Below are 24290 nucleotides of genomic sequence, written 5' to 3' on the forward strand. Positions count from 1 at the left end.
CACACAAGAAGGTGATGGCAGAGGCACTTAATGGCCTCTGCTATGGATAGGGCCTCACCAGCTTCTAGCTCAGGGGTGGCCCTTAGTCAAGTACTGATGAGAATTTGCTGAATCATAGTGACCACAATGATGTGACAATAATCATTACTCTAGTTAGCACCTACTATGTGTTAGGCAACATGTTAAGTATTTTATACACACTATCCCACTTAAATTTCTACCCCATATCCCCAGCCCTATCAGGTAGCTACCTTATCATCTCCATTTTATAGACGAGAAAACTCACGCCTAAGAGAAATAACTACATAGTTACTAAATGCCAGTGAAATCAAGAGGGAGGGAAGGAGAAAGGGAGGGAGGGAGAGGTGGATGGATGGATGGATGGATGGATGGATGGATGGATGGATGAAAGAATAAATTGATGGTTAGGTAAGTAGTTAGGGGATTTGGAGTTTATAACAGATTTTAATATCTCTATCCCTATTAGCTCTAAGGCATGTGTTAGCCACTTAAAGACTGAGATTAATCCAAGAAAATATGAGTCCCCTCTCAAGCTACCAGTCAACATGGACAAGTTCACACAAAGCAACATTCACACACAGTCAGGGATGCATTCACACTGACCAGGATGCAAAGAGACACACATAAGCACAGGCATTACAGAAACCTTACACCGACACGCGAATACGGCTAATTCAACTCAGTTACACATAGACACCAATACACTTAGAGACAAGGCAAACACACAGAAGGACACACCATCAACAGAAGACACAAACACAACACAGAACCACATGGAAACGGGAACACATGGCTCATGTGCACACAGAGACAGGCACTGTCTTTCTCTGTCTGTGTGTGTGTGTTTGTGTCTTTCACCCACATACATACCCACATATCAGTACATGCAAAGACCAGGATACATATCACATTCGAAACTAGACTGGATACATTTAACACAAGGACACGCACCTTGAAAGGATGTATTCAGAAACAAGGTTATTGCCTCAAAGACAATGACGCAGATATGCAGAAATGCTTATCTATCGGAGGCATGCACATTAGCGGGAAGTTTTACACACACACACACACACACACATGCACACACACACATACATACACACACACAGAGCAGGCAGAACACAGACAAGATCAGTCTTTCTCTCTTGGATAAAACGGCAAATAGGACCCCCTAGAGGTTTAACTAACTACATTCCAGCCACTTGTCACTTCTCTAGATGAAAGCCACTCAGCTGGGTCTTGCAAAATATGGAACATTTAAGGGGCACTCCCCTGAAGGCTTCAGCTTAGGGCAAGGTGCCTGAAGAGGAGGGCTCCATCTGTATGTGCTGTTTCTCTTGATGCTCAGAGCTTGGCAGTGTCTTGGTTCCTCCTTTTCCTTCTCAACCTTCACCCCACCCAGTCTGTCACCAAGTCCTCCTCAAGTGATCTCTGGAACTTTCAGGGCCAGCCCTCTCCTTTGCTGAGGCCTTGTTACCTCCCATCCATGTCTCAGCCTCCCCTAGCCATGGCCTCCTATCTGGCCTTAGGACCCTTGGTCACTCAGCCTCCTCCACTTCACCTTTCCACCGAGACATACTTTCTCAGCCATCTTCCTCTGCTAGGAGGCAAAAAAAAAAAAAAAAGCAAGCAATGGCTTTTTGGTTCAAATCAGGACTTACCTGAAGAGAAGGGTCAAGGCATTCTCTGAATTCACTCAAATCCATCCCTCTCAGAGCAGCCCCAGAGTTATTTTATTTTATTTTTTTGGAGACAGAGTCTTGCTCTATCCCTCAGGCTGGAGTGCAGTGGTGCAATCTCGGCTCACTGCAACTTCCACCTCCCGGGTTCAAGTGCTTCTCCTGCCTCAGCTCCCCCAAGGAGCTGGGATTACAGGCACCTGCCACAATGCCCAGCGAATTTTTGTAATTTTCATAGAGACAGGGTTTCTCCATGTTGGCCAAGCTGGTCTCAAACTCCTGACCTCAGGTGACCCACCCGCCTCGGCCTCCCAAAGTGTTGGGATTACAGGCGTGAGCCACTGCGCCTGGCCCCAGAGTTATTTTAAAATGCAAATCTGCGGGCAGTGATTTGGTTTAGTTACTGATATAAATAAGTAAAATGTGTTCTAAGAACAAGTTTGACCAAGAACAGGACCAAGAACAGTCCAGGTACATAGGAAGTGCCATTTTCAACATCACATCCTCAGGGAAGCCTTCTTCCATCTCCTCATGCTGGGTGACATGCTCCACCCACTTGAAGCTGCACACACACGTACACAAATGCACTGCAATGTATATACACACTGGGCTGGGCACGGGGGCACACGCCTGTAATCCTACCCACTTTGGGAGGCCAAGGCAGGAGGATTGCTTGAGGCTAGGAGTTTAAGACCAGCCTGGGCAACATAGCAAGACCCCATCTCACCCTATCTCACTCAAACACACACACACACACACACACACACAGAGTATATAGATATATATCTTTTATGGCACTTATCACAATTGCAATGAAAATTATTATTATGCGACTATTAGATAAGGTAGTAATTAAATAATTTAAATAATTATTAGCATAATTATTTGTTTAATGTTACCAAACTATAAACTCCATGAAGGCAGAGACCAGGTCTGTTTTATTCATCCCTGTATTTGTAGAGCTGGGTACAATAGTGAGCACTTGGAATTTACATTCAATAAATTTATCTATCAAGTACCTATTACATGGGACACACCCTATATACGTCCAATCTCCAATCTTCATCACGATTGTGCAAAGAGGTGTTAATTATTCTCTCTTTTTTTTTTTTTTTTTGGAGACAGTCTCGCTCTGTCACCCAGGCTAAAATGCAGTGGCATGCGCTCTGCTCACTGCAACCTCTACCTCCCAGGTTCAAGCAATTCTTGTGCCTCAGCTTCCCAGGTAGCTGGGGTTACAGGCATGCGCCACCATGCTCGGGTAATTTTTTTAATTTTTAGTAGAGACAGGGTTTTGCCATGTTGGCCAGGCTTGTCTTGAATTCCTGACCTCAAGTAATCCTCCTGCCTCAGCCTCCCAAAGTATTGGGATTATAGGCGTGAGCCATCACACCCGGCCTATTACTCTCATTTTTTGATGAGAACCTTGAGGGAACATACCCAAGGTCACATAAATAAAATAAGGACAGGCGTTTAAACCCAAGTCAGGCAATGCTTCTTCCGCTCCACTCCACTGAGCTGCCTGGTTTTTGGCATCATCTATCTCATTGGGCTGTGAAGTCCAACCTGGAAGTTCATCTGTGGTTTCCCATCCCTTCCTTCTCTGGATCCACATCCACCACTTCCCTCATTCATATCCTTAAGCATCCCTCTCCACCCCCTAAACTTGTTCTTAGAATGCATTATTCATACCCAGGTGTAAGTGGCTGACCACTTAAATTTCCCATGGGGAAACATTACATATTTACAAAGGGTAAATGATTTAAGTTTACAGGCCCAAACCCTATGGATGGAATTTTAGGCATGAGCTAACCAAGAAAGGAGAAATCACACCAAGAAGTCCAGGCACATAGGAGGTGCTATTTTCAGCTTCAACATCACATCCTCAGGGAAGCCTTCTTCGATCTCCTTATGCTGGGTTAGATTCCCCACCCACTTTTTTTTTTTTTTTTTTTGAGATGGAGTGTTTGTTCTGTTGCCCAGGCTGGAGTGCAGTGGCGAGATCTCGGCTCACTGCAACCTCCATCTCCTGGGTTTAAGCAATTCTCCTGCCTCAGCCTCCCAAGTAGCTGGGATTACAGGTGCCCGCTACCATGCCCGGCTAATTTTTGTATTTTTAGTAGAGATGAGGTTTCAGCATGTTGGCCAGGCTGGTCTTGAACTCCTGACCTCAGGTGATCCACCCGCCTTGGCCTCCCAAAGTGCTAGGATTACTGGCATGAGCCACTGCACCCGGCCCCCACCCACCATTTTTGACCAGAGGCCTACTCACTGTGACCTTGAGTAAGTCCATTCCCCTTCATAAGCCTCAGTTCTTTATCTGTAAGATGGGAAGAGGATGCAAAGGATACACCTATTTCCTTCCTAAGGCTGGTGTGAGAGTTTATTCATTCAATCAACAACTATTTACTGAACATGAACTTTTTGCCAGGCATCTTTCTGGGCTCTGGGAAGGGGAAAAAGAGACAATAAACAAATAAACAAGAATAAAAATGTGTGTGTTGTGTATGTGTATACATATATATGCAAACACACACACATATACACGCTTATACACATGTATGTGTGTTTGCACATATATACACGCATATACACATGTACATAAATATGTGTGTGTCCGTATATATACATGTAGCCCCCACACATATATATGAAACATGTCAGATGGTGATGAGGGCTACAGAGAAAAATAAAGCAAGGTAGAGAGGATCTGGCATTTCAGGGAGGGGTTTTTGCTACTTCATAAAGAGTGGTGAGGGAAGACTTCAGAGGGAAAGTAACATTTGAGCAGAGATCTGTGAGTGAGCTACACAGCCCTTTGCAAGGGAGAGGGCTTCAGGCAGAGGGAACAGCAGTACAGAGGTTCTGAAGCCGAGTGAGCCACCGGGGTGTCCTGGGTATGAGGACAGAGGGGTGGCAGAGCCAAAGAAGTTTGGACCTTGTAGAACATGGACTTTGACTGTGAGATGGGAGGGTTTGGGGCAGAGAAGTGGTTAGTTTCTGGTTACATTTTGTGTATAGAAACGACAGGAGTTGCTGATGGGTTGAATGTGGTGTGTGTGAGACTGGAGTCAAGTATCCAATATTTCTGATCCAAACAAGTGGCAAAATGGAGCTGCCATTGACCAAGATGGGGATGATTATACCAGCACTCTTAACCATAACACCAGGCTGCCTTAAAGTCTAGATCTGGTACCTCGGAAGGGGCCAGGACTCAGGAGCACCTGCCGAAGGCCAGCACTGTGCTAGGTGTTTTGCACATTGTGATGGGCAGATGCGTCAGAATAACTCCAGTGATCCTTGCCCTTATGTAATACCTTGTGTGATCCCGCCCTTGTGTGAGCATGGGTGGAAACTGCCACCCTGATCAGGAATCGCTACCGTGATTATATTACATTATATGTCAAAGGGACATCATGCGAGCGGACCTGACCTAATCACACGAGACCTTTAAAAGCAGAATCTCTCAGGCCAGTAAGCAGGAGGCAAGGTAGAAAGATTCTACTAAAGGATGAGAAGGGCTTGACATCCTGAGACTGGCCTTGAAGGTGGAAAGGGCCACGTGTAAGGACCAGAAAGCCACTTCTAGGAGCTGAGGTCGACTCCTGGCTAACAGCCAGCAAGGAAACAGGAACCTCAGTCCTGCAACCACAAGGAACTGAATCCTGCCAACAACCCGAATGATCTTGGAAGCAGATTCTTCTCCAGAGCCTGCAGAGAAGAGCCCAGTCTGGCCAATACCTTGTGAGGCCCTAAGCAGAGAACCCAGGTCAGGCTGTCCAGACTTCTGACCCACAGGATTGTAGACCACTAGATTGGTGTTTTTAAGCCGCTTCATTTGTTATGCAGCAATAGAAAACAAACACCTCTGTTATCTTGCAGGCAGTTCACAACCATCCAAAATGGAAGGCTCCTGTCCGCATTGTACAGATGAGGAACAGGACCCATGGGGTGAAGAGTTTTGCCATAGGCCACCCAGAAAGACAGCACCACAGCTGAGATTCAAACTCTGGGCTGTCTCTTTCTGAGGCCTGAACTGTTTCCATGTCACCAGATGGCTCCATAAAGAGGTATGCGAGCAGCTGGGAAGGTTGTTTGACATCTGGGGCCTGATTAGGTGGGCAGGGACCCTCACGTCCCAGGTCACAAGCAGGGAATGGAGCATGGGTTTCCGATTGACTCGTCTCTGACCTGGGGCTGCAAGTATCTGAGCCCGTGTGTGTCTGAGGACTGCGGGTCGCCGAGGGTGATAATGGGAGAGTCTGTGAGTGTGAGTCTGCCAAGTGTGTCTCAGTGTGCCTGAGTCTGAGGGTGTCAGTCAACCCGTCGGGATGCACCCACACTGGGAGGAGGGATGGAGTTTGTGTGGCTGTGTCTTGGCGTGTGTGTGCTACTGGCCGTGTCAGTCAGTGTTTGACAGTGCTGAGATGGTCACAGGGGAAGGCGACACAGAGTGTGTGCTGGGTCTGGGCTTGTTTGTTCATCTGAGTGTATGAATGTGTGTATGAATTCTGGGGTGTCTGTGGGTAAGTGTGAATGCATGAGACTGTGTATGCCTACCTGAACTTCGTGGGGTTTTGTGGCATCTGAGAGTCTCCCCGTGAGGGAGGCCGGGCACCAGGGATGTCCTGCCTACCTCCCTGAGTGTGTTTGCAGGTCTCTGCGTGAGTCTGCGTGTGTCCGTGGACGTGTCTGTCCCCGCATCTGTGAGGGGGTGGGTCTGTGGGTGTATCTGTCCGGGTGTCTGCGGGGCATGTTGCAGAGTGAATGTGTAGGTTTGGGTGCCCGTTTGAGCTTCTCTGTGGGTGCAGGTGTGAAGTCGAGGGTCTCTGTGTGGGAGGCCGAGTGCCGACCCGCCTGGGCGGGACACTCTGAGCGCATCCCCTCCGAGCGCGCCCGTGTCTCTGGGAAAGGCCTGTCTGGGTGGGGGACTGGACGCCCGCCTCTCCGCAAGTCGGCTGGCTGAGGGTGGGAGCCGCAGCGGGGTCGGGAACAGCCCTCGGACCAGGGCCCAGACAACCTCGCCCCGCGCCTGCCTCCCGGCACGCACCTGCCAGGCCCGGGGCTGCTAGAAGAGGCCGCAGCCCGCGCCCTCCGGGCTCCCACGCCCCGCAGCGGCGCCCCCTCCCCCGGCGGCACGGATTGGCTGCGGCGCCGCTCCAAGCCCGCCCCGCGCGGCCGGCGGGGGGCGCCGCGGGCCAGAGCGCGCTGCGCCGCCACCGCCAGCGCCACCGCCGCCACAGCCGCCGCCGCCGGGAGCACAGCGCGCCTCGGGCTCCGCGCGCCGCCAGCTCCTGGCCCGCCCGCCGGCCCCGCCGCGCCCGCCAGCCCCGCAGCGGAGCCTCGGCCCGGCCCCGGGCCGCCGCCACCACGCCGCGCGCCGTACTCCGCGTCAAGAATGGGGCGGCCAAGCTGCCCAAGCCGCCCGCCGCCGCCGCCGCCGCCGCGGCCGAGGCGCCCGGCGCCGGCGCGGGCATGGAGCGCTCGCAGAGCCGCCTCAGTCTGTCCGCCTCCTTCGAGGCGCTCGCCATCTACTTCCCGTGCATGAACTCCTTCGACGACGAGGACGCAGGTAAGCGCGCGGCCCGCCCCCAGACCCCCGGGGTGTCCCGAGATCAGGTCCGGTAGCCCCCTCCCCGACCCATGCGCCCTCCTCCCCACCGCCAACCCCCTGGGAAGGCGCCCCCTGGGTCTCCTTCCGCACCCACGGGACCCCAGGGTCTCCAGGATGCGCTACCTCTGGCCTTCTCCCCCAGGGACCCCGAGATCGTCTGCCTTCACCTTTCCCGCAGGTGGGCCCTTTCGGTCGCAGGACCCATCTCCCTCCTCACCTGCGCCTATTGGAGGCCCCTTGCCTCGTCCCTGGGGCTCCTGGGCTTTGGCCGTCCCACCCCTGGGGCTCCGACGCGCCCCCCGCCATTGGAGGTGGCGCGCAGACCTTACCTCTCCATCTTTGTCTTGGCCGCATCCAGAGGATCCCTGCCCAAGACCTCTGCCCGGCGCCCGAGGCCTTGAGCGCCCCCAATTATCTCTCCTCTCCTTCCCTCATGGGCTGGGGCTCCAGACTCCTGCTTCTTATACGCCTGGGGCAGACGGAGGGGAACCGGCCAGGTGACGGCCTTTCCTCCCCTCTCTTCCCGGAGAGAGGTGTAGGGCGGCGCCAACTCTACACTTGTCCGTGCCCCTGACCTCAGGTGCTCTCATCACTGGAGTCGCCTTTCTTGGTGGGCTGAAGCCGGCCACCATCCAGCAGCTTGAACCTCCTCCTCCCAGGCCTGCGCACAACCTCAGCCAGAGCGAGGGGTAGGGAGCTGTAGGGAAACCTACTCTTTAGGGCCCTGGGACCCGGCAGAAGGAACATGAGAGCTCCAGATTTGGTTCTGGGGTGAGGAAGGGAATCCACCAACAGGTGGGGTAGCTAGAGGGCTTGGGTGAGAGTTCCCCAAAGAATGCCAGATTGGGAATCGGAATCAGGTTTCAGTCTTCATTCTCTACTTGTTAGCTGTGACCTTGGGCAAGTCATGCCACCTCTGAGCCTGGATTTCCTCATCTCTGAAATGGGGATCATCGTATCGATGCAAGGCTCTGTATGGTGTGAGCTGAAAATCCGAGTCTTTGAATTCAATGGGGGAACAAAACAGAGGAGTGTATGTGCTGGAGGAGTGTATGTGCTTGAGGAGCAAAATGGTTTCATGGGCACTTTCAAGACCCTGAGGAAACCATGGACTATCTCTCCCGAAGTGCATATATGCACCATCCACAAAATGTAGCCTACGTTTTAGGAAGTTCCTGGGCCCAGGTTTAGACTTAGTCTTTGGGGACCGTTGTCTGATCAACCTGGCCACCAAGGTTCTATCATGGGATGAAGTGGTGGTCATGTCTTCCTGCCCTTTCTCCAGAAGAATTTGTTGACTGGTGAATGAATGGGGATAGGTGAGGCAGATCCCCAATAGACCTGTCTTTCTATTGACCTGGAGGTGGGGATGGGGGTAAGGGTAAAGATGATTACTGCAGAGACATTTTACCATTTTTATAATCACCATTTTACAGAAAAAAACAACTGAGGTTCAGAGGTTTAACTTCTGCCTTGATGTAGCTGAGGGAGGTTGTATTATTATTCTGGACAAGACAAGGTGGGAAGAAGTAGGGGGCTCCCCAACACAGTAGAGTGGTCAGCAGGCCACTTGGATCTCAAGAGCCAGGCTGGGCAGGAGCATGGGTTTGTAGGAGCATCAGAGGCAGGAACGGTTTGGTTTTTCTTCAAAGTCATGCTCTGTGTCATGGGTCAAACACCTTGGTTATTGCAGGCTGCAGGCAACTTGCTCTGGTTTCACTTAAGTCAGAACAGATAACTTCACGTAGTATTAATGATATTTTTAAAGGTCCACTCATGTTTGTTTTTTCCAGCAGGCTTCTTGAAATTCTTTAGTGTTTCACTTGGAAGAGACCTAGAAATAATCTTGTCTACCCCCTTTTTGCCCGCAAATGGATGGGGGGGTGTATGTATTTGTATGAGTGTTTGTGTGTGATTGAAGCCCTGGAACGGGTGTGTGTGTGTGTGTGTGTGTGTGTGTGTGTGTGTGTATGCCAAGGTCATCTAGTGAGGCAGCCACAGAGCTGAGACTAAAATCAGGTTTATGGATCTCTTTCCATTAAACCAGTAGCCCTCCCTCTGAAAGAGAATTTTTAAGAAATCCAGACCTTACTGTGTAGAAAATATTTCCCAGGTGGGGAGGCCTGGGGGTGCGGCTGGCGACCAAGAGAGTTTGGTTTGGGCATCTTGTGCTCACTGTCTGTTCTTGAGGGATGCTTCAAATTTGGGAGGGGGAGGGAGAAAGTCAACTTTCATTTCCGGAAGAATAATGAGTGTCTGGTGAAAGTCGGAAGTAGGCAGCGTTGTCTTGGTGCTTAATTTCTCTTGTTCTCCTTAAAGTCATTAATTTTCTCGTAAAAGAAGCCTTTTTGGATTTATTCTTTTAGAACAGCACTGTGCTGAACTGATTTCTAAAAGCAATGGAATGGTCTCTCCCATACTGGACACAGGCGTGGCTCCACCTGCCTTTTCTCCCCTCCCTCCCCTGGCCTTCTTAATGCCTGTCTGTCTCTGCTGGCTCTGTCTCAGAAGTGTGTCCCTGACAGGCCTCCGGCTCATCTAGGAGCCTCCCCTTTGTTGAAATTCATGTTGAAATGCATCTTTTTCCAACTAGACTGAGCTAGAGCCATCTTCAGAGTTTAGTTGCCATCCTTTTACTAGTTTCCTGAGAAATGGTGTGAGAAGGAGCCTTTTTCTCATTAGCCTTAACTGGGGCAGAGCACATTCCTGATTTGGACTTGGGATCCTTGGCCATTGGGGTGGGCACAGGAAGCTGAGCCTTCTTCACACCTCTTTCTAGCCCCCCATGGGCCCAGGATGCTGGTCATTACTGGTTCCTAGAATTCCTCTCAAGGGGCATCTTCCCTCGTGCACTTCGAACTTATTTCTTGAGATGCTCCTTTTGCCCTCTTTCACAAGGATGCTGGGGCTTTAGGGAAACGTGCTTGGGGGCGTTTTTGTGTGTGTGTGTTTTGTTGCCCAGCCTTGCTGGCACTGGGTTTGTAATCGGGGAGGAGTTAGACATGTGGCCTCCGTTTCGTATCTGTAAGGAAGAAGAAAAATAATAACATGGACTGCATAGGGTTAACATTTTACAAATGATTACCTTTGTGCGAGACATATTCTCAGGCATTTTAAATATATTAACTCATTCCTCATAGCAAGCCTATAAAACTGCTATCCTGTTAACATCCCCATTTGCAGATGAGAAAACTGAGGCACAGACATATTAATTCCTTCAAGGTCACTCAGCCAGGAAGTGAGGGAATGAAGCCTTGAACTTCGGCAATCTGACCCAAGCATCTATGCTTTTAATCAACTATTATGCTGTTTGTGCTGTGCAGAAGTGTTAGTACAGTACCTGGCATGAGGTAGGCTCTCAATACATGTTAGCTGTTATCTATCTTATTACTGAGAAAGAGTTGTTCCTGAACATGACCGTAGAAAAGAATCTGTGGGTTTGGGGAGGGGAGAAGGCTGATTCTCAAAATGCTAGCTTTATAATTTTAATAGGCTAATCTTATTGCATCGTTATAGTTGTTAAGGTAGAGCTGGGCCCTCCTTCTTTGAAGTGGCTTAAACAAGGGATTTGGGAGACTCGCCTGCCAGTCAAGAGGGTGGGGAGGATTTCAGCCACTGGTTCCCTGCTCTTCCTGACCACTTCATTTGCACCAATCACATCTACAGTCCCAGCCCTGACACTCTGCCTTGGGGCCTAGCTGGGGAGCCGGGGTGTCTCTAGTTTCCAACAGATGCCAAAGGGGGTTGTTACATCAGGGTCTGGAATTGAGCCTGGTGTTCCTGAGCCTGACCAAGTGGTTTCAGCGTCCAGTTCTCCCCCCTCCCGCCTGGGAGAAGGGCGGAGAAGCTGGAGCAGCCAGCTCTGATTTGCCCATAGGATGGAAGCTTCGATCCAGCGCAGGGAGGAGGTTGCCATGGCAACACCAGCCAGCTACCGGTCCCTCTCCTAGCGGTTTAGGCCACATCTCTGGGCTGGAAAGCCCTTCCTGGCACCACCCTCTTCTGCTCAGACCAAATCTGTTGGGCTTGGGGTGGGGTGGGATAGTGGATGGGATCCAAAAACTAGTACCACAACGCCCCGCTCCCCATTTTTGGACAGAGGGGAAATGTAGGGGGTGGTCTGAGTACTTCTGGGTGATGAGGCAGCGATACCCATATCCTGCCAGACAGATCCTGGCAGGGAGAATCAGAGTTCCAATTTCTCCCCACACCCGCAGGCACCTGGAATGACCTCACTGGAGTTCTCCCCCTCCCCCTTTATTCCATTTGGCAGAGTTTTCTTTCCCAGACCAAGTGCTAACTTTTGTCCTTGAAATTTGACCTGAGCTTTTTCTGGGAAACAAAATGTCCTGCTGTCTCACCCCTTCCCTCTAAGATGGTGGGAATGAATCCTTCAGCCCTAGAAGGAGGCTGGCAGGGTGGATGAGGGAGGAGGCCTTAAAATATCCTTCATGATCAGGACCACGTGGAGGCATGAAGTTGCGGCTTTGAAGCCTCCACACCCACCCTCACCCTCCAGAGCAGGACACTTCCTCTCTCCCTTCTTCCTGACCACACCCCCCTTCCCATTTTCTTAATGTTTTCAGAGCTGGGCAGAACTCTTGTAGATTTGGATAAGTGAAGCATGATGGAGAATTGAACCAGTTGTTCCCATAGTTCAAGTTGAGGGGTGGGGTGAGAGTGTGGACACAAACCACTTTATTTATTTATTTACTTTGAGGCAGGGTCTCCCTCTGTCGCCCAAGGTGGGGTGCAGTGGTGCGATCTCAGCTCTCTGCAATCTCTGCCTCCCAGGCTCAAGTGATCCTCTCACTTCAGCCTCCCAAGTGGCTGGGACTACAGGCATGCACCACCACCCCTGGCTAATTTTTTTTTTTTCTTTTTGTAGAGGTGGGGTTTCACTATGTCACCCAGGCTGGTCTCAAACTCCTGAACTCAACCATCCTCCCATCTTGGCCTCCCAAAGTGCTAGGATTACAGGCATGAGCCACCATGCCCAGTCCAAACCACTTTATTTTAATCAAATTATCCTGAAAGAATGATCTTAGAAAATCAGGTGCATAAGGATTCACGCCTTACCCCACTGTACAGATCACTGGTCTGCAGGTCTGCTCTGGTGCAATCAGCGCTCTTTCCTTATCTTCTGTCTCCCTTAGGCACCCCCTTCCCCATCCCCAAGCCCCTAGACTCCTGGCTCCAGCTTCCTCGGTTTGCAGCTGCCATAGGCCCACCTGGTTCTGTTTGGTGGGAAGGGGGAGAGAGGTCCATCTACCTTGTTTCCCTTTCAGGATGTGGCTCTGCATCCCTCCCCACTCCCTGCTAGAACCAGAGGCAGAGCCAGTTCCAACTGAAGGCTGAGTGGGGGTGAAGGGAGAGGTGCGGAGGAGAGCGAGAATGGAAGGAAACCTTCACCCTCAGCCGACCCTCTCGCCTGTCTGGGGGACTTTTTTCTACTTTGCCTCCTCTGTGTCTTTTCTTTATGGCCGTAGCAACCATCACTTCATCATGTCTTTTAAAAATTTCTGGAAAGGTGCCACTTTTGGTGAATGTGCTCAAAAGGGTGCAGTATCTCCCCCACTATAAACCTTCCCCCATTCTGCATTCCTCGTCAGTTCCACTGCCTCTTTGTATTAGAAAGATAACTGGGCTTGGATTTGAATCCGCTCTGGCTCTGACCTCAAGCAAGTCTCTTAACCTTCCTGAGCCTCATCTGGAAAAACAGGGTTAATTATTTTTGTTCAAGCATCTCTCAGGATTATAAAAATAAAATGATTGATGGGCTTGCTTGGCCATGCTCATTGCTTTCAGTGATCGCACTGAATCCTATGGCAACCTGAAGGGGTAGCTGCTGTTGCAGATGTACCCATTTTGCAGATGAGGAAAGCCAGGCAGCTCAGAGAAGTTGAATTCATGACTTTCTCAGGTTATAGGGTGGCAATTCAAACCCAAGTGTGTTTGACTCTAGGCCATCTTCTGCTTTTGGGCATGAAATGAGATCCTGGGTGGGACAGGACTGTGTAAGCTCCTGGGGCTGTGCTTGTGCTGTCAGAACAGCAGGTGACAAAGGCCTGGGTGTGACGTGCCCCACCAGGGTCCACCACCCCGCTACAATCCACCCATCCATTGGAGTGCCTTCCTGGCCATTGGTTCCTGGTTGATCCCTATCACAGTTGGCCCTCAGCTGCCGTGGCTGCCTGGCCTCCTTGAAGAATCCAGTTGTCTGCCCTGGCCCTGGGGGCCAAGCCATTACCTGCCTCACCAGACTGATGTAGGCCAGTGCTGGATTATATTTAACGCTGTGCTATTTCCACTTGACAGCTCCAGAGCGCCATCCCCCCTCCCCTTTTTTCCTTCCTCCCCCCTCCCCTTCTGATTCACTCGGAAACTGAGGAGGCTGATGTCAGCGCCTTATTCTTAGCCCCCGTAATTGTAACTGCATTTAGCAGTGCGCACTTCATTAACAGTTTCTGTGACGGGGGAGTGAGATGACTGTGTGGCTGGGCAGGGATGTGGATGGGGGTGGCGAGAGGGCAGCTGCTGTCAGGACCCTGGCCAGCTGCCTTCTCTGGATGGACCAGCTGGGCTGCTTCCAGGTCTGGCTTTCCAAGACTGGAAGTCTTGGAAGGACCCTTGGAGAGCATCTAGCCCATTTCCTCATTAAGCAAGTAGGGAAACAGTCTCAAAGAGGCGAAGTGGCTTGCCAAGGTTACATATTAAGGATCCAGAGCTCTGACCTCTGAGTCCAGGTTTTCTTTTCTGGTATTTATTCATTCAGCTGCTCAGTGTTAAACAATGTTCTAGATGCTAGGGTGCTAGGGATATATCAGGGAACAAGTCAGACGTGGTTTCTGCTCTCAGGGAGTTATGTTCTGGGGTGGGGGAAACAGACAATAAATAGGTAACCAATTCAATAAAGAATTTCAGGTTCTGTTAAGTGGAATGAAAATGGAACGATGATGGGCTAGGAGATAATGTTAAGTAAGGTAGTCAGGGAAGGCTAAGGAGGTGATATCTGAGATAAAGCTTAAATGACAAAGAGCCAGCAATGGGAATATGAGGAGGAAGAGTGTTCCAGGCAGAGGGAATAGCTGTGCAAAGGCCCTGAGGTCAGTGCGAGTTTAAGTTTTAGGGAATAGAAAACAGACCAGTGTGGCTAGAGATGACAGACCAGTGTGGTTAGAGAGACGAGATCAGAGAAGGGGGCAAATTATCTCAGCCTCGTAGAGGATAAAGATTATCCAGTGCGGAACTGAAGTCCGAAGAAGGAAAAGAAAAGGCCCCCAGCTGGGTGAAGTTAGAGAGAGGCCAAGAACTCATGCCTCCTGAATCCCTGTTTTTTATGTTCCTTAGGCACAGATGGCTGTGCCTTTAAATGCATAACGCAGCTTCCTTTCACACTGTAGCTGGAAGGCACTGTGGAGTCCAGGCTGGGTTCTTTCTGCTCACCCTGCCTGCCTCCACCCCTCTTCGAATCTCACCTGACCCAGACTGATGTAGGTGTGAGAGACCCTGGGGAACTTCCATTGACGGACAGAAAGAACATGGCTTTGGAATCCGACAGATCTGAATTTTCATCTTGACTGCCACTTCTAAATTGTATGACTGTAGGCAAGTTGCTTCAACCCTCTGGGGTTCAATGTCCGCATCTGTAAAATGGGGCATAATAATAGTAAATACTCAAGAGGGTTATAGTAAGGAGTAAATGACATCATGCACACAACACACCTAGCCCAGAGCTGGACGTGTGGAATAAGGTGTCCTTTGCTATGAGGATTAATGGATGAGAGTGCGTGTTTAACCCTCGGCACATAGTAGGTTCCCAGTCATTGGTAGCAGCTGCAATTGTCACAGTGGCTGTTGTCAGTTTAAATGGGTTAGAGCAGGGCCGCCAAACTTGAGTGAGCCTCAGAATCCTCTGGAGGGATTCTGAACGCAGACCGCTGGGCCCACCCAGAGTCTCTTATTTAGTTTGGGGGAATGGGGGACTTGAGGATTTCATTGCTAACAAGTTCCCAGGTGATGCAGATACGGATGGTGCTGATCCAGGGACCCTACCTTGAGAACCACTGGGTTGGAGGAAAAGGCTGGAGAGAACTGAAGGGGTCTTGCCAACGCGGGATATCTCCTGGCTCCTGATGTCTTAGATGCTGGGACATTGGGTACCAAATTCAGTCCTGGGTATGGTCTTCAGGCCCTCTTGTTTCTGTCACAGAGTCTGTGATCCAAATGAGTCTCAGCTGCTGCCTGCATTGTGCCGGGTTTAACACGTAGGCCCTCATAAAGCCTCTAGGAAGTCATTTGTACAAAGGATAAGTGAGTCAAAATGAGCAATGCATCAGGCCATGAGACCATTGCATGGGATATTGGACCCAGACAGCTCTGAGAATTCTGAGGATTCAGGTCTAGCTCCTTTTTTGTCCAGAGAGAACAGGACGTGGTCCCTTTTCTGCATTGGGAAAAGGGAGGGCTATGTGTTAAAACCAGGAAGTTCATTTGAGGACAAGCCTCTACTGGGAAGAAGTAAATCAAAGGAATCATCGATGTAAAGGGGGCAAAGTGCTGGGAAATGCTACCGAGGGAGTTTACTGAGTCAGTTTATTCAGATGTTTCTAAGAAAGGGGTCGCTGATAATTTTCTAGGGAAGATTGGAGTCTAGCTCAGGTTGGAGGCAGGGGACCAACCTTATGATGTGATGAGATTCTCACCCAGCCCCATTCAACTCAGAGTCTGAAGACAAAGGCACTTAAAAATAGTTTCCAGGTGGGACTTGTCCTAAACTGATGGGAAATACCCTCTGTGAGGGGTGGCATGGGATAGTAAAAATGAGCGGACTTGGGAGGCCCAAAGACCTGGGTTTGCATCTCTGGCCCTTTCTAGCTGTGCGTCGTGACTGTGGTATGTAACTGATCTAGGCCTCAGCCTGTCCTTTGCAAAATGGAGCTAGAGATGCCTTGTGAGAATTCGAGAGGATGTATGTACAACACATTAGAAGACATCCAAGCGATGGAAGCTGCTGCCTTTCCTTTTCCTGTAGACTTCATAAAAATGATGTGATGTGCACATCTGGGTGGAGGAAGGGTGGGATGGGGCAGCACACAGCTGGCGTCAGGCCTCCTCGCTCTGATCTAGGTATGTGGTGTTTACTGTGTGCACAGTGGAGCCTGAAAGGCTGCATTAGGAGTGAAGAGAGAAGGACTTTGTTCATCGCCGAGTCTCAATGTCTCCTACACCCACTTTTCTTTGACTCTTTGTGCCTCAGTATCCCTGCCTGCAGAGTGAGAGTCTGGTAGGCTTGGTTTAGATATACCCGGAGTCTCCCAGAGAAGGGAGGACACTTGTACAGGCCCTCCAGTTCCTCCTTTGTCTCCCCCCGACTCTGCGGTAGCCCCTAGATGGTTATTTTTCATCCCCAGAGTGACCCCTCCTGCCAGTTTCTCTCTAGCTGATCTTTGCTTGATTGGTCCTTGGATAATTTTTGAAGTATTTTTTTGGATTAGGTAATATATGCAGATGCTACAACATTTTAAACACATGAAAAATATCTGGGGGAAGTGTCCTGGGCACCCCTGTCTTCTGATCCTCCTGTCCCATCCCTGGTACAAGCACTGTTGTCAGCTGTTGTAATGCTTTATGCTGTTATTACTGCTGATAATGTAGATACATAGTAAAAAAGCTGAACAGCACCAGAGGACATCCAAAGAAATGGCATCTCCCTCCTACTCAGCTATCCAGTCCCACTCCCACAAGCCACCATCACACTCTTTCAGGCTACCAGTTTTTTCTTATTTTCCTGTTTTTGAATTCTTATTAAGCACTTATGGTGGTGCCCATCCCTGTGCCAGGCACTGTGAGAGTTCCAGAGAAGTTGGGTTGCACTAGGCAGTATAGCATGGTGAAAGTAACGAGCTCCACAGCCAGATAACCTGGATTTGAATCTTGGCTCTGCCGCTTATTGGCTGTGTGACTCTGAGCAAGTCACTTAACCTCCCTGAGCCTGTTTCCTCATCTGTAAAATGGGCTTATCATAGCCCCTTCCTGCCTCGACGGTGTCAAGAGGATTAGATGAATAAATATTGGTAGAGAGCCTGGTACACAGTAAAAGTGTCTTAAGAGTGTTAGCTGTCATTATTTTAGTTGAAAGTCCCTCTGAGGTCATCTACTGTGGCTATCTTAGCTGAGGCCCAGAGAGCAATCTCAATTGGCCTGAAGCCTCACAGGAGGTCTATGGCGCTGATGTTTCTGGATACACAGCTCAGGATCTCTCCCCGTCCCCCGAGGCACCCCAAGTAGCCATCATGGACCCTGTGGCACCTGAGGCCTCAAGTCTGCTCCCTTCATCTCCAGCACTCAGTGTCCCTAGTGAATGCCACCTGGAGTCACCCTGAGAGTGGGTGGAAAGATATGTCACTAATCGGGTCCTCTAATGAAAATTAATTAGTTCGTCAGCAAATGTCTTGAGCAGCATCTTTCATCAGCCTGGGCCCAACACCAAGACTGGACCAGGTGCCTCCGGGGCCCATCCAAGCCCCGGCCGAGCCACCCCTGAGCCATCTGTCCTCAGGAAACTACCATTTGTGCCCAGCTTCTACTGGGCATGCTAAGTCCTCACAGAGGGACCCCCAAACTGGGCAGCTAGGCCCTGAGGGGAGTCAGGTGTGTGGCTCTAGTAAGGGAGAATTTTTTTTTTTCTGAGATGGAGTCTCGCTCTATCGCCCCGTCTAGAGTGCAGTGGCATGATCTCAAGTCACCGTAACCTCTGCCTCCTGGGTTCATGTGATTCTCCTGCCTCAGCCTCCTGAGTGGCTGGGACTACAGGCGCGTGCCACCACGCCCAGCTAATTTTTATATTTTTAGTAGAGATGGAGTTTCACCATATTGGCCAGGCTGGTCTCGAACTCCTGACCTCAGGTGATCTGCCCACCTCAGCCTCCCGAAGGGCTGGGATTACAGGCATGAGCCACCACACCCGGCTCAAGGGAGAATTTAACATGTACCTTCTTCTCTGGACTCTCCCCAGAAGTCACTTGATTTTGTAAAGAATACAGAAAGGAGAACTCTTCACTCCTGTTTCCACTGTCTTAGCCTGAGACGTGGATTTCTGTGCAAGTGCTCTGCGGGAGTGCTCGCAGGTGAAACCTGCAAGAGAGGGAGAGGGAGACGCAGCATGGGGCAGGAGAAGAAGCAGCCAGACATGGGCACTTGGCTGCAGGCTAACTTCAGCCAGATCCTGGGGAGCTCTGGAGAATGGATGACATGGCAGGGTTGACTAGGCTTTGGTACTCCTATAGCAGGGTAGTCCCCCAAGGGCATAACTGTTGGGGCAAGGCAGCTCCTGTGAGCTAAGGGCAGTTGTCCAAAGATGGGGCAGCTGTGAGCCGGCACCAGCAGATACTCATGGCAGTTGAGTGATGAGGGACCTGCTTGGAACGGGGGATCTGGCCAGGACACCAGTGGGGTCCACTCACCCACTGTCTGGGAACCCCTGACTACAGAGTGGGGAGAGTGGGTGTGCTCAGCTCTGTGCTGAGCAGTGTCCAACCCTCATTTCAGGTCACCCTCCACAAGGTGGACATAGTCATTACATTCGACCATATGGAGAAATTGAGCATCTAGATGGACTTCTGACTTGGCCAAGGTCACACAGCTAGTGAGGGGCAGAACAGGGCTTCAAACCCAGGCCTATTCCAACACTTGTGTTCCTTCCAGCATTCTGTACTGTATTTAATGTTTTTCATGAATATATACGTGTATCTCATGCTTCTTTGTGGACCTCTTTCCAAATCCCTCTTTGGAGGGTGCCTGTCCTGACTTTCTACTTTGCACCTTGCAGACATGAAGTCCTTTGTGTCTGACAAAGGATTTTAATATATTTGAGCCTGCCTGATCCTCATGAAAAGTTGGCCATGTGTTCAGAGAGGAGGGCAGAGGCACTAATAGGTGGCCTGAGGTGAAAGCAGAAGGGGTAGTTGATTTGTCATGGGATGAGCCCTGGATTTGTCATAAAGAAACCTGGGTTTGAGATCTCATTTCTGCCAGTTTGCCAACTGACCCCGGGCAAGGCATTCCCCTCTTTGAACTTTGATTTCCTCATTAGATGAACAGGTTCACAGCTATTAGCAGGAGGTAACCTACAGGTGTTTTAATGATACTGCATATGTCAAAGACACATGGCAAGGCTCTGACTGGGGAATGCAGGAAGGGTCTCAAACCAAGGCTGACCTCTGCCTTTGCTGAGGAGACAACGTGTGTGCAGGGAACAGCTTTAAATTAGGGCTCGTCTGTAAAATGGGCATGATGACACTTGCCCTGCTCTCCTAGTTTAGGTTTTCCCAGAACAGAGCCTGACACGAGGAATCAAGTACAAGTATTGGGGCAAACCACCTGAAACTGCCATTTTATTAGTGGAAGCAGTCTGATAGAACTTTATATGCTTCATATGGTTCACAAAGGTGATGGATGAAACCCCAGGATGGAAGTGAGAAAGTGAGGCAGAGAAAGAAGTCAGGAGACTGTGTATTATCAGGCAGGTTACCCCAAGCAAGAGCAACTGGAGTTTAGTCTTGCTGGGGACTTCTGGGGAGACAGTGTAGCACAGAACTCAGCAAGCTGCTTCTGTAAAGGGCCAGACAGTAGATATTTTAGTCTTTGCAGGAATACAGTCTCTGTTGCAACTGCTCAATCATCACGAAGTTGTAGTGAGAAAGCAGCCCCAGACAATATGTAAATGAAAGGGTGAGCTGTGTTCTAATAAAACTTTATTTACAAAAATAGGCAGCAAGATGGATTTAGTCTGAGGCCCATAGTTTGCAGACTCCTGGGGTAGAACACGCGCTTTAGTTATCCCACCCAGGAAAGAGGGAGCTCAGGTATTTATACAGCAGTTCCCGTCAGTCATTGGTTAAGAGCTGCTAGGGAAGATCAGAGAGTTGGTTATTGCCTGTTTTTTTTCCAGCCTGCCATGGGTGGTAGCCCTCAGGCAGAGAAATGCAGGTGCTGGCAATAGGAGACTGGGCCAGGACAAGGGGTTAGGACATGAGGAATGACAGCATTGCTCACTCCAGCTCAGGGGAATGGCTTGTTTGACTATTTGGAGAATATACTAGAAAGGCACAGGATGAACACAGGAAACAAGTGTTGTGTAGAGCCAGATTAGTTGACTTCATATTTCCAGCTCTTCCAAGCATTTGTTCCTTCCAGGCAAAACCCAGCTTCTTCATATTTGACAGTCTTGTTTGAGTTTTCTCCCTCCATGCCTCTACTTAGGCCATTTCCTCAGCTGGGATGCCTGATGTCTCCTTCTCCAGGGCTCCAGGGTCACCTCCTCCAGGAAGCACACCCTTCTTCTCTAGGGTGGAGGTGACCATTCCTGGGATCCCCCGTGGTACTTTGCTTTTCTCCTTCTCCAGTGCTTGCACAGTCTGGCTTTTCACTTTTTCACTGTCACACTGTGAGCCCCTGCAGGGCAGGGACTGTGTGATTCCCATCTGCATCCCACCAATGGGCACTGACTTGGGAAAGGCAGAGTTGAATCCCAAGCCCCTCCCTTCCTCCCCTTCTCTCTCCTCTCCTTCCTCCCCACTCTATTTCTTCTCCAGTAGTTGCTCATGGCCAAGCCCTGTTCTAGTGACCTAAGGCAAGTCCAGTCTTTGTTGTCATGGAATTACATTCTGGTTCCTGGGGTGAGGGGAGGTGTTGGACATTACACAGCTTGAAGAAGCAACTAATAATCCGATCATGCCTGTGATAAAGAGTCATATAAGACAAGTACAGGGTGCTGGGAAAGGCCATAGCAGGGAGAACTGACATGTTGGGTGGGGGGCACAGGGAGGGGGACAGCTCAGCAGAGACCTGAGGTGTGAGTAGCATTGGCCAAGTGAAGGCACGGCAGGGGAGGGGAGGGGGTGAGACAGGATGCTGTGAACACAGACTTGATAGTGATGGGAAGGGGGATGGAATCCTGGACTCTCTGGCTGTCTCTCCCGCTCCCGCTCCCCTCTCCCCACAGATGGAAATAACTATAATTGCTTCTGCATGACAGAATTATGGATAGTTTTTGCTTTCTAGTTTGTGCTTTTTTTGTATTTTCCAGATTTTCTACAATGGGTATATCATGGTAAAAATTAAGGGCTTCAGAGTCTGGAGACCACACTCTCCTTAGCTGCTGCGCGACCTGTTCCACATTATTTTTCACTTGGTGGTGCTTCTGTTTCTCTCTCTGTAAAAGGCCGATAAAGATAATTCACATGGCTTACATGGCACCCCTTGCATTCTGACACTTCACTTGGATTCACTCATTTGAGCCCCAAAACTACTCTGTGAGGTTGTTTTGGGGGTTATCCCTATTTTTTTCTTTTGGAGATGGAGTCTTGCTCTGTCGCCCAGGCTAGAGTGCAGTGGCACGATCTTGGCTCACTGCAAGCTCTGCCTCCCGGGTTCACGCCATTCTCCTGCCTCAGCCTCCCAAGTAGCTGGGACTACAGGCGCCCGCCACCACACCTGGCTAATTTTTTGTTTTAGTAGAGACGGGGTTTCACTGTGTTAGCCAGGTTGGTCTCGATCTCCTGACTTCATGATCCACCTGCCTCTGCCTCGGCCTCCCAAAGTGTTGAGATTACAGGCATGAACTACTGCACCTGGCTGGCTATGCCTATTTTATAGATGAGGAAACTGAGGCACAGAGACATTAGGTAAGTTGCCCAAGATCACACAGGGTCCAAGGCAGGATTCAAGTCCAGCTCTTTGGGCTCTGGAGCTTCACCACTTGGCTCCATTGCCTACCTCACAGGGTAGGGGTGAGAGAACACCTGTGAAGCCCTTAGCACAATGCGTGGTACATAGTTAGTGCTCAATAAATGTTAGCTCTTGTTAGTATTAGCAGTTGTGCAGGGGCCCTGAGGCAGGAGTGGGCCATGGTCTTTTGAAAGCCCAGGGAAAGGGGTATGTGGTTGGGAGGTGGCAGAACTGGATGATACTAGGCCTTTAAAGGTGAGGCTCTTGGGCTTGAGCTTAAGGTCAGTTGGAACCCCTCTTGGGTTTTTAGCAGGGATGTGACAAACTCAGATTTGGGGTTTGCCAATCTTTAAATACCTCTCTGGCCGCAGGCAAGGAGTGAAGCCAAGAGACCCAGAGATGGCTCCCTTTGGTTATAGTGGCTCTCCCCAGACAGATCTGACCATCTACCCCTAGTTCTCAGGCCAGGATAGTGATATCTCCTGGTGTCTGGGCTGGCTGCGTAGGCCAGTGCGCAAGAGACAAAAAAAGTCAGCAGTGTGTCACCAGGCTGGTCTGGTGATGCTGGGAGGCTGGGAAGTGCCGGTTTGAAGGCAGGAACAAATTACTCTCCTGGAGACAAGGCCAGGCCAGTTCCTGCCGTGTTACATTATTAAATTTGTAATCTTCATTCTAATACTTTCCAGCAGTGAATAAGAACCAAATTTAAAATGCCAGCTTTATATTTCTGGAACGAAGCTCTTTGTCAAGAACTCTTGAAGCCCGTAATTTCTCTCCGGAGGTAAATGTCTAAGTCTTTAAAAAATTAAAATAAAAAAATAAAGGAAAAACACTCTTTAGTTAAGGCTAAGTTTGAATGGTTGGCGAACTCATCCCCGGTCAGGAATTGGGGGTGGGGTGTGAATGTCTCCAGCCCCAGAAAAGGCCCAGGCTGGGACGGGGCCTACAGATGCGATTCCTCAATCTGAGCCTTGCTGGGGAAGAAAGCGAGAGAAGCTTCATGCCTAACTCACCCCCAAGTGGTTGGTACATCTGTTGATTTGGGAAAGGGTTTGGTAAAAATTGGAGACCACAATTCCCAAAGGAATCACCCCATATAAACCTCTTGTGAGTTTTCTCATGACCCATTTGGTGAATATCAGACCTGGCTGGTGGTAGAATTGGGTACTGTCTCATTCCTGCCTTTATTTTTAGAGACAGGGTCTCACTCTGTCACCCAGGCTTGGAGTGCACTGGCTCAGTCATGGCTCACTGAAGCCGCAAACTCTTGGGCTCAAGTGATCCTCCTGCCTCAGCGTCCCAAAAAGCTGGGACTACAGGTACGTGCCAGCCTGCCCAGCTAATTTTATTTTTTTGTAGAGACAGAATCTCGCTATGTTGCCCAGGCTGGTCTTGAACTCTTGGGCTGAAGCAATCCTCTCACCTTGGCCTCCCAATACACTGGGATTACAAGCATGAGCCACCATGCCCAGCCTTCATTTCTACCTTTAGACCTGGGCAAGGAGGGCCCTGATCTGGGGTCGCCAGCATTACTGGAATGTTCTCTGACCCTCCTCCAGTCAGGCCTCTGGCTTCACTCTTGTTGAGTGAAGGGAATATTACCCACCTGGACTCCTCCTTTTAGGCCTGTTCTAGACATGGGGACCCTGAAATTCCCTGCCCAAATGGCCCTGAGTCAGCTTTCAGAGTCTGTCTCGACCCCTTCCCTGGCTTCATTCTCCTGAGGATGGATGCATCCATCGGTAGTATCCTGAGGGTGGCCCTGAAGTTGCTGTTTGTGGAGGCAACAGCCGGCACAGATGTGCAGAGTGAGCCCTCTGGATATGGGAGCAGAGGCAGAAAGGGTGGACCATGGCTGAGGGCTGGCTCCCTCCCCACTCCGCATTCATCTGTGGCACTTGGAGGATTCTAAATTTGAACTGTCCTGGCCTTGAAGGTCATTATGAAGACATATTTGTCAGAATGAAAGGATAGAACATATTTTATTTAATAGCCTGATTTATAACTTTTACATATTTAGAATAAGTATGAGGTCCTCCATTTGTACTCCTGCCCTGGGCCCCACAATCTTGGAGGGGCCTTTGTGTTATCCTTAGATCCGAGAGTGAGCACAGCCCAGGGTGGCCCCTCCCCTCATGGTCCCATAACGAGGGCCTGGTCCAGACACAGCGCTTATATGGCATCCTTATGCAAGTTAGAGGAAGGCACTTCTCTCCCTACCCCCATCCTGGTGGTTGAATTTTAAA

The 24290-nt window shown here is 50.1% G+C and overlaps 1 protein-coding gene across 2 annotated transcripts in view; it reads left to right on the top strand.

The window, feature by feature from the left end:
- The first annotated feature begins 6900 nt into the window (after positions 1-6900).
- RIMS4 (regulating synaptic membrane exocytosis 4) overlaps positions 6901-24290 on the top strand; it is a 58879-nt gene continuing 41489 nt past the window's right edge. For both annotated transcript variants that reach the window (XM_055266422.2, XM_055266423.2), the window contains exon 1: positions 6901-7272. In XM_055266422.2, coding sequence (XP_055122397.1) covers positions 7176-7272 — 97 coding nt within the window. In that variant the 5' untranslated portion in view covers positions 6901-7175. The remainder of the gene's footprint in view (positions 7273-24290) is intronic.

This window comes from Symphalangus syndactylus, chromosome 24, assembly GCF_028878055.3.
Source record: "Symphalangus syndactylus isolate Jambi chromosome 24, NHGRI_mSymSyn1-v2.1_pri, whole genome shotgun sequence".
In the NCBI taxonomy this organism is placed as follows: Eukaryota; Metazoa; Chordata; class Mammalia; order Primates; family Hylobatidae; genus Symphalangus; species Symphalangus syndactylus.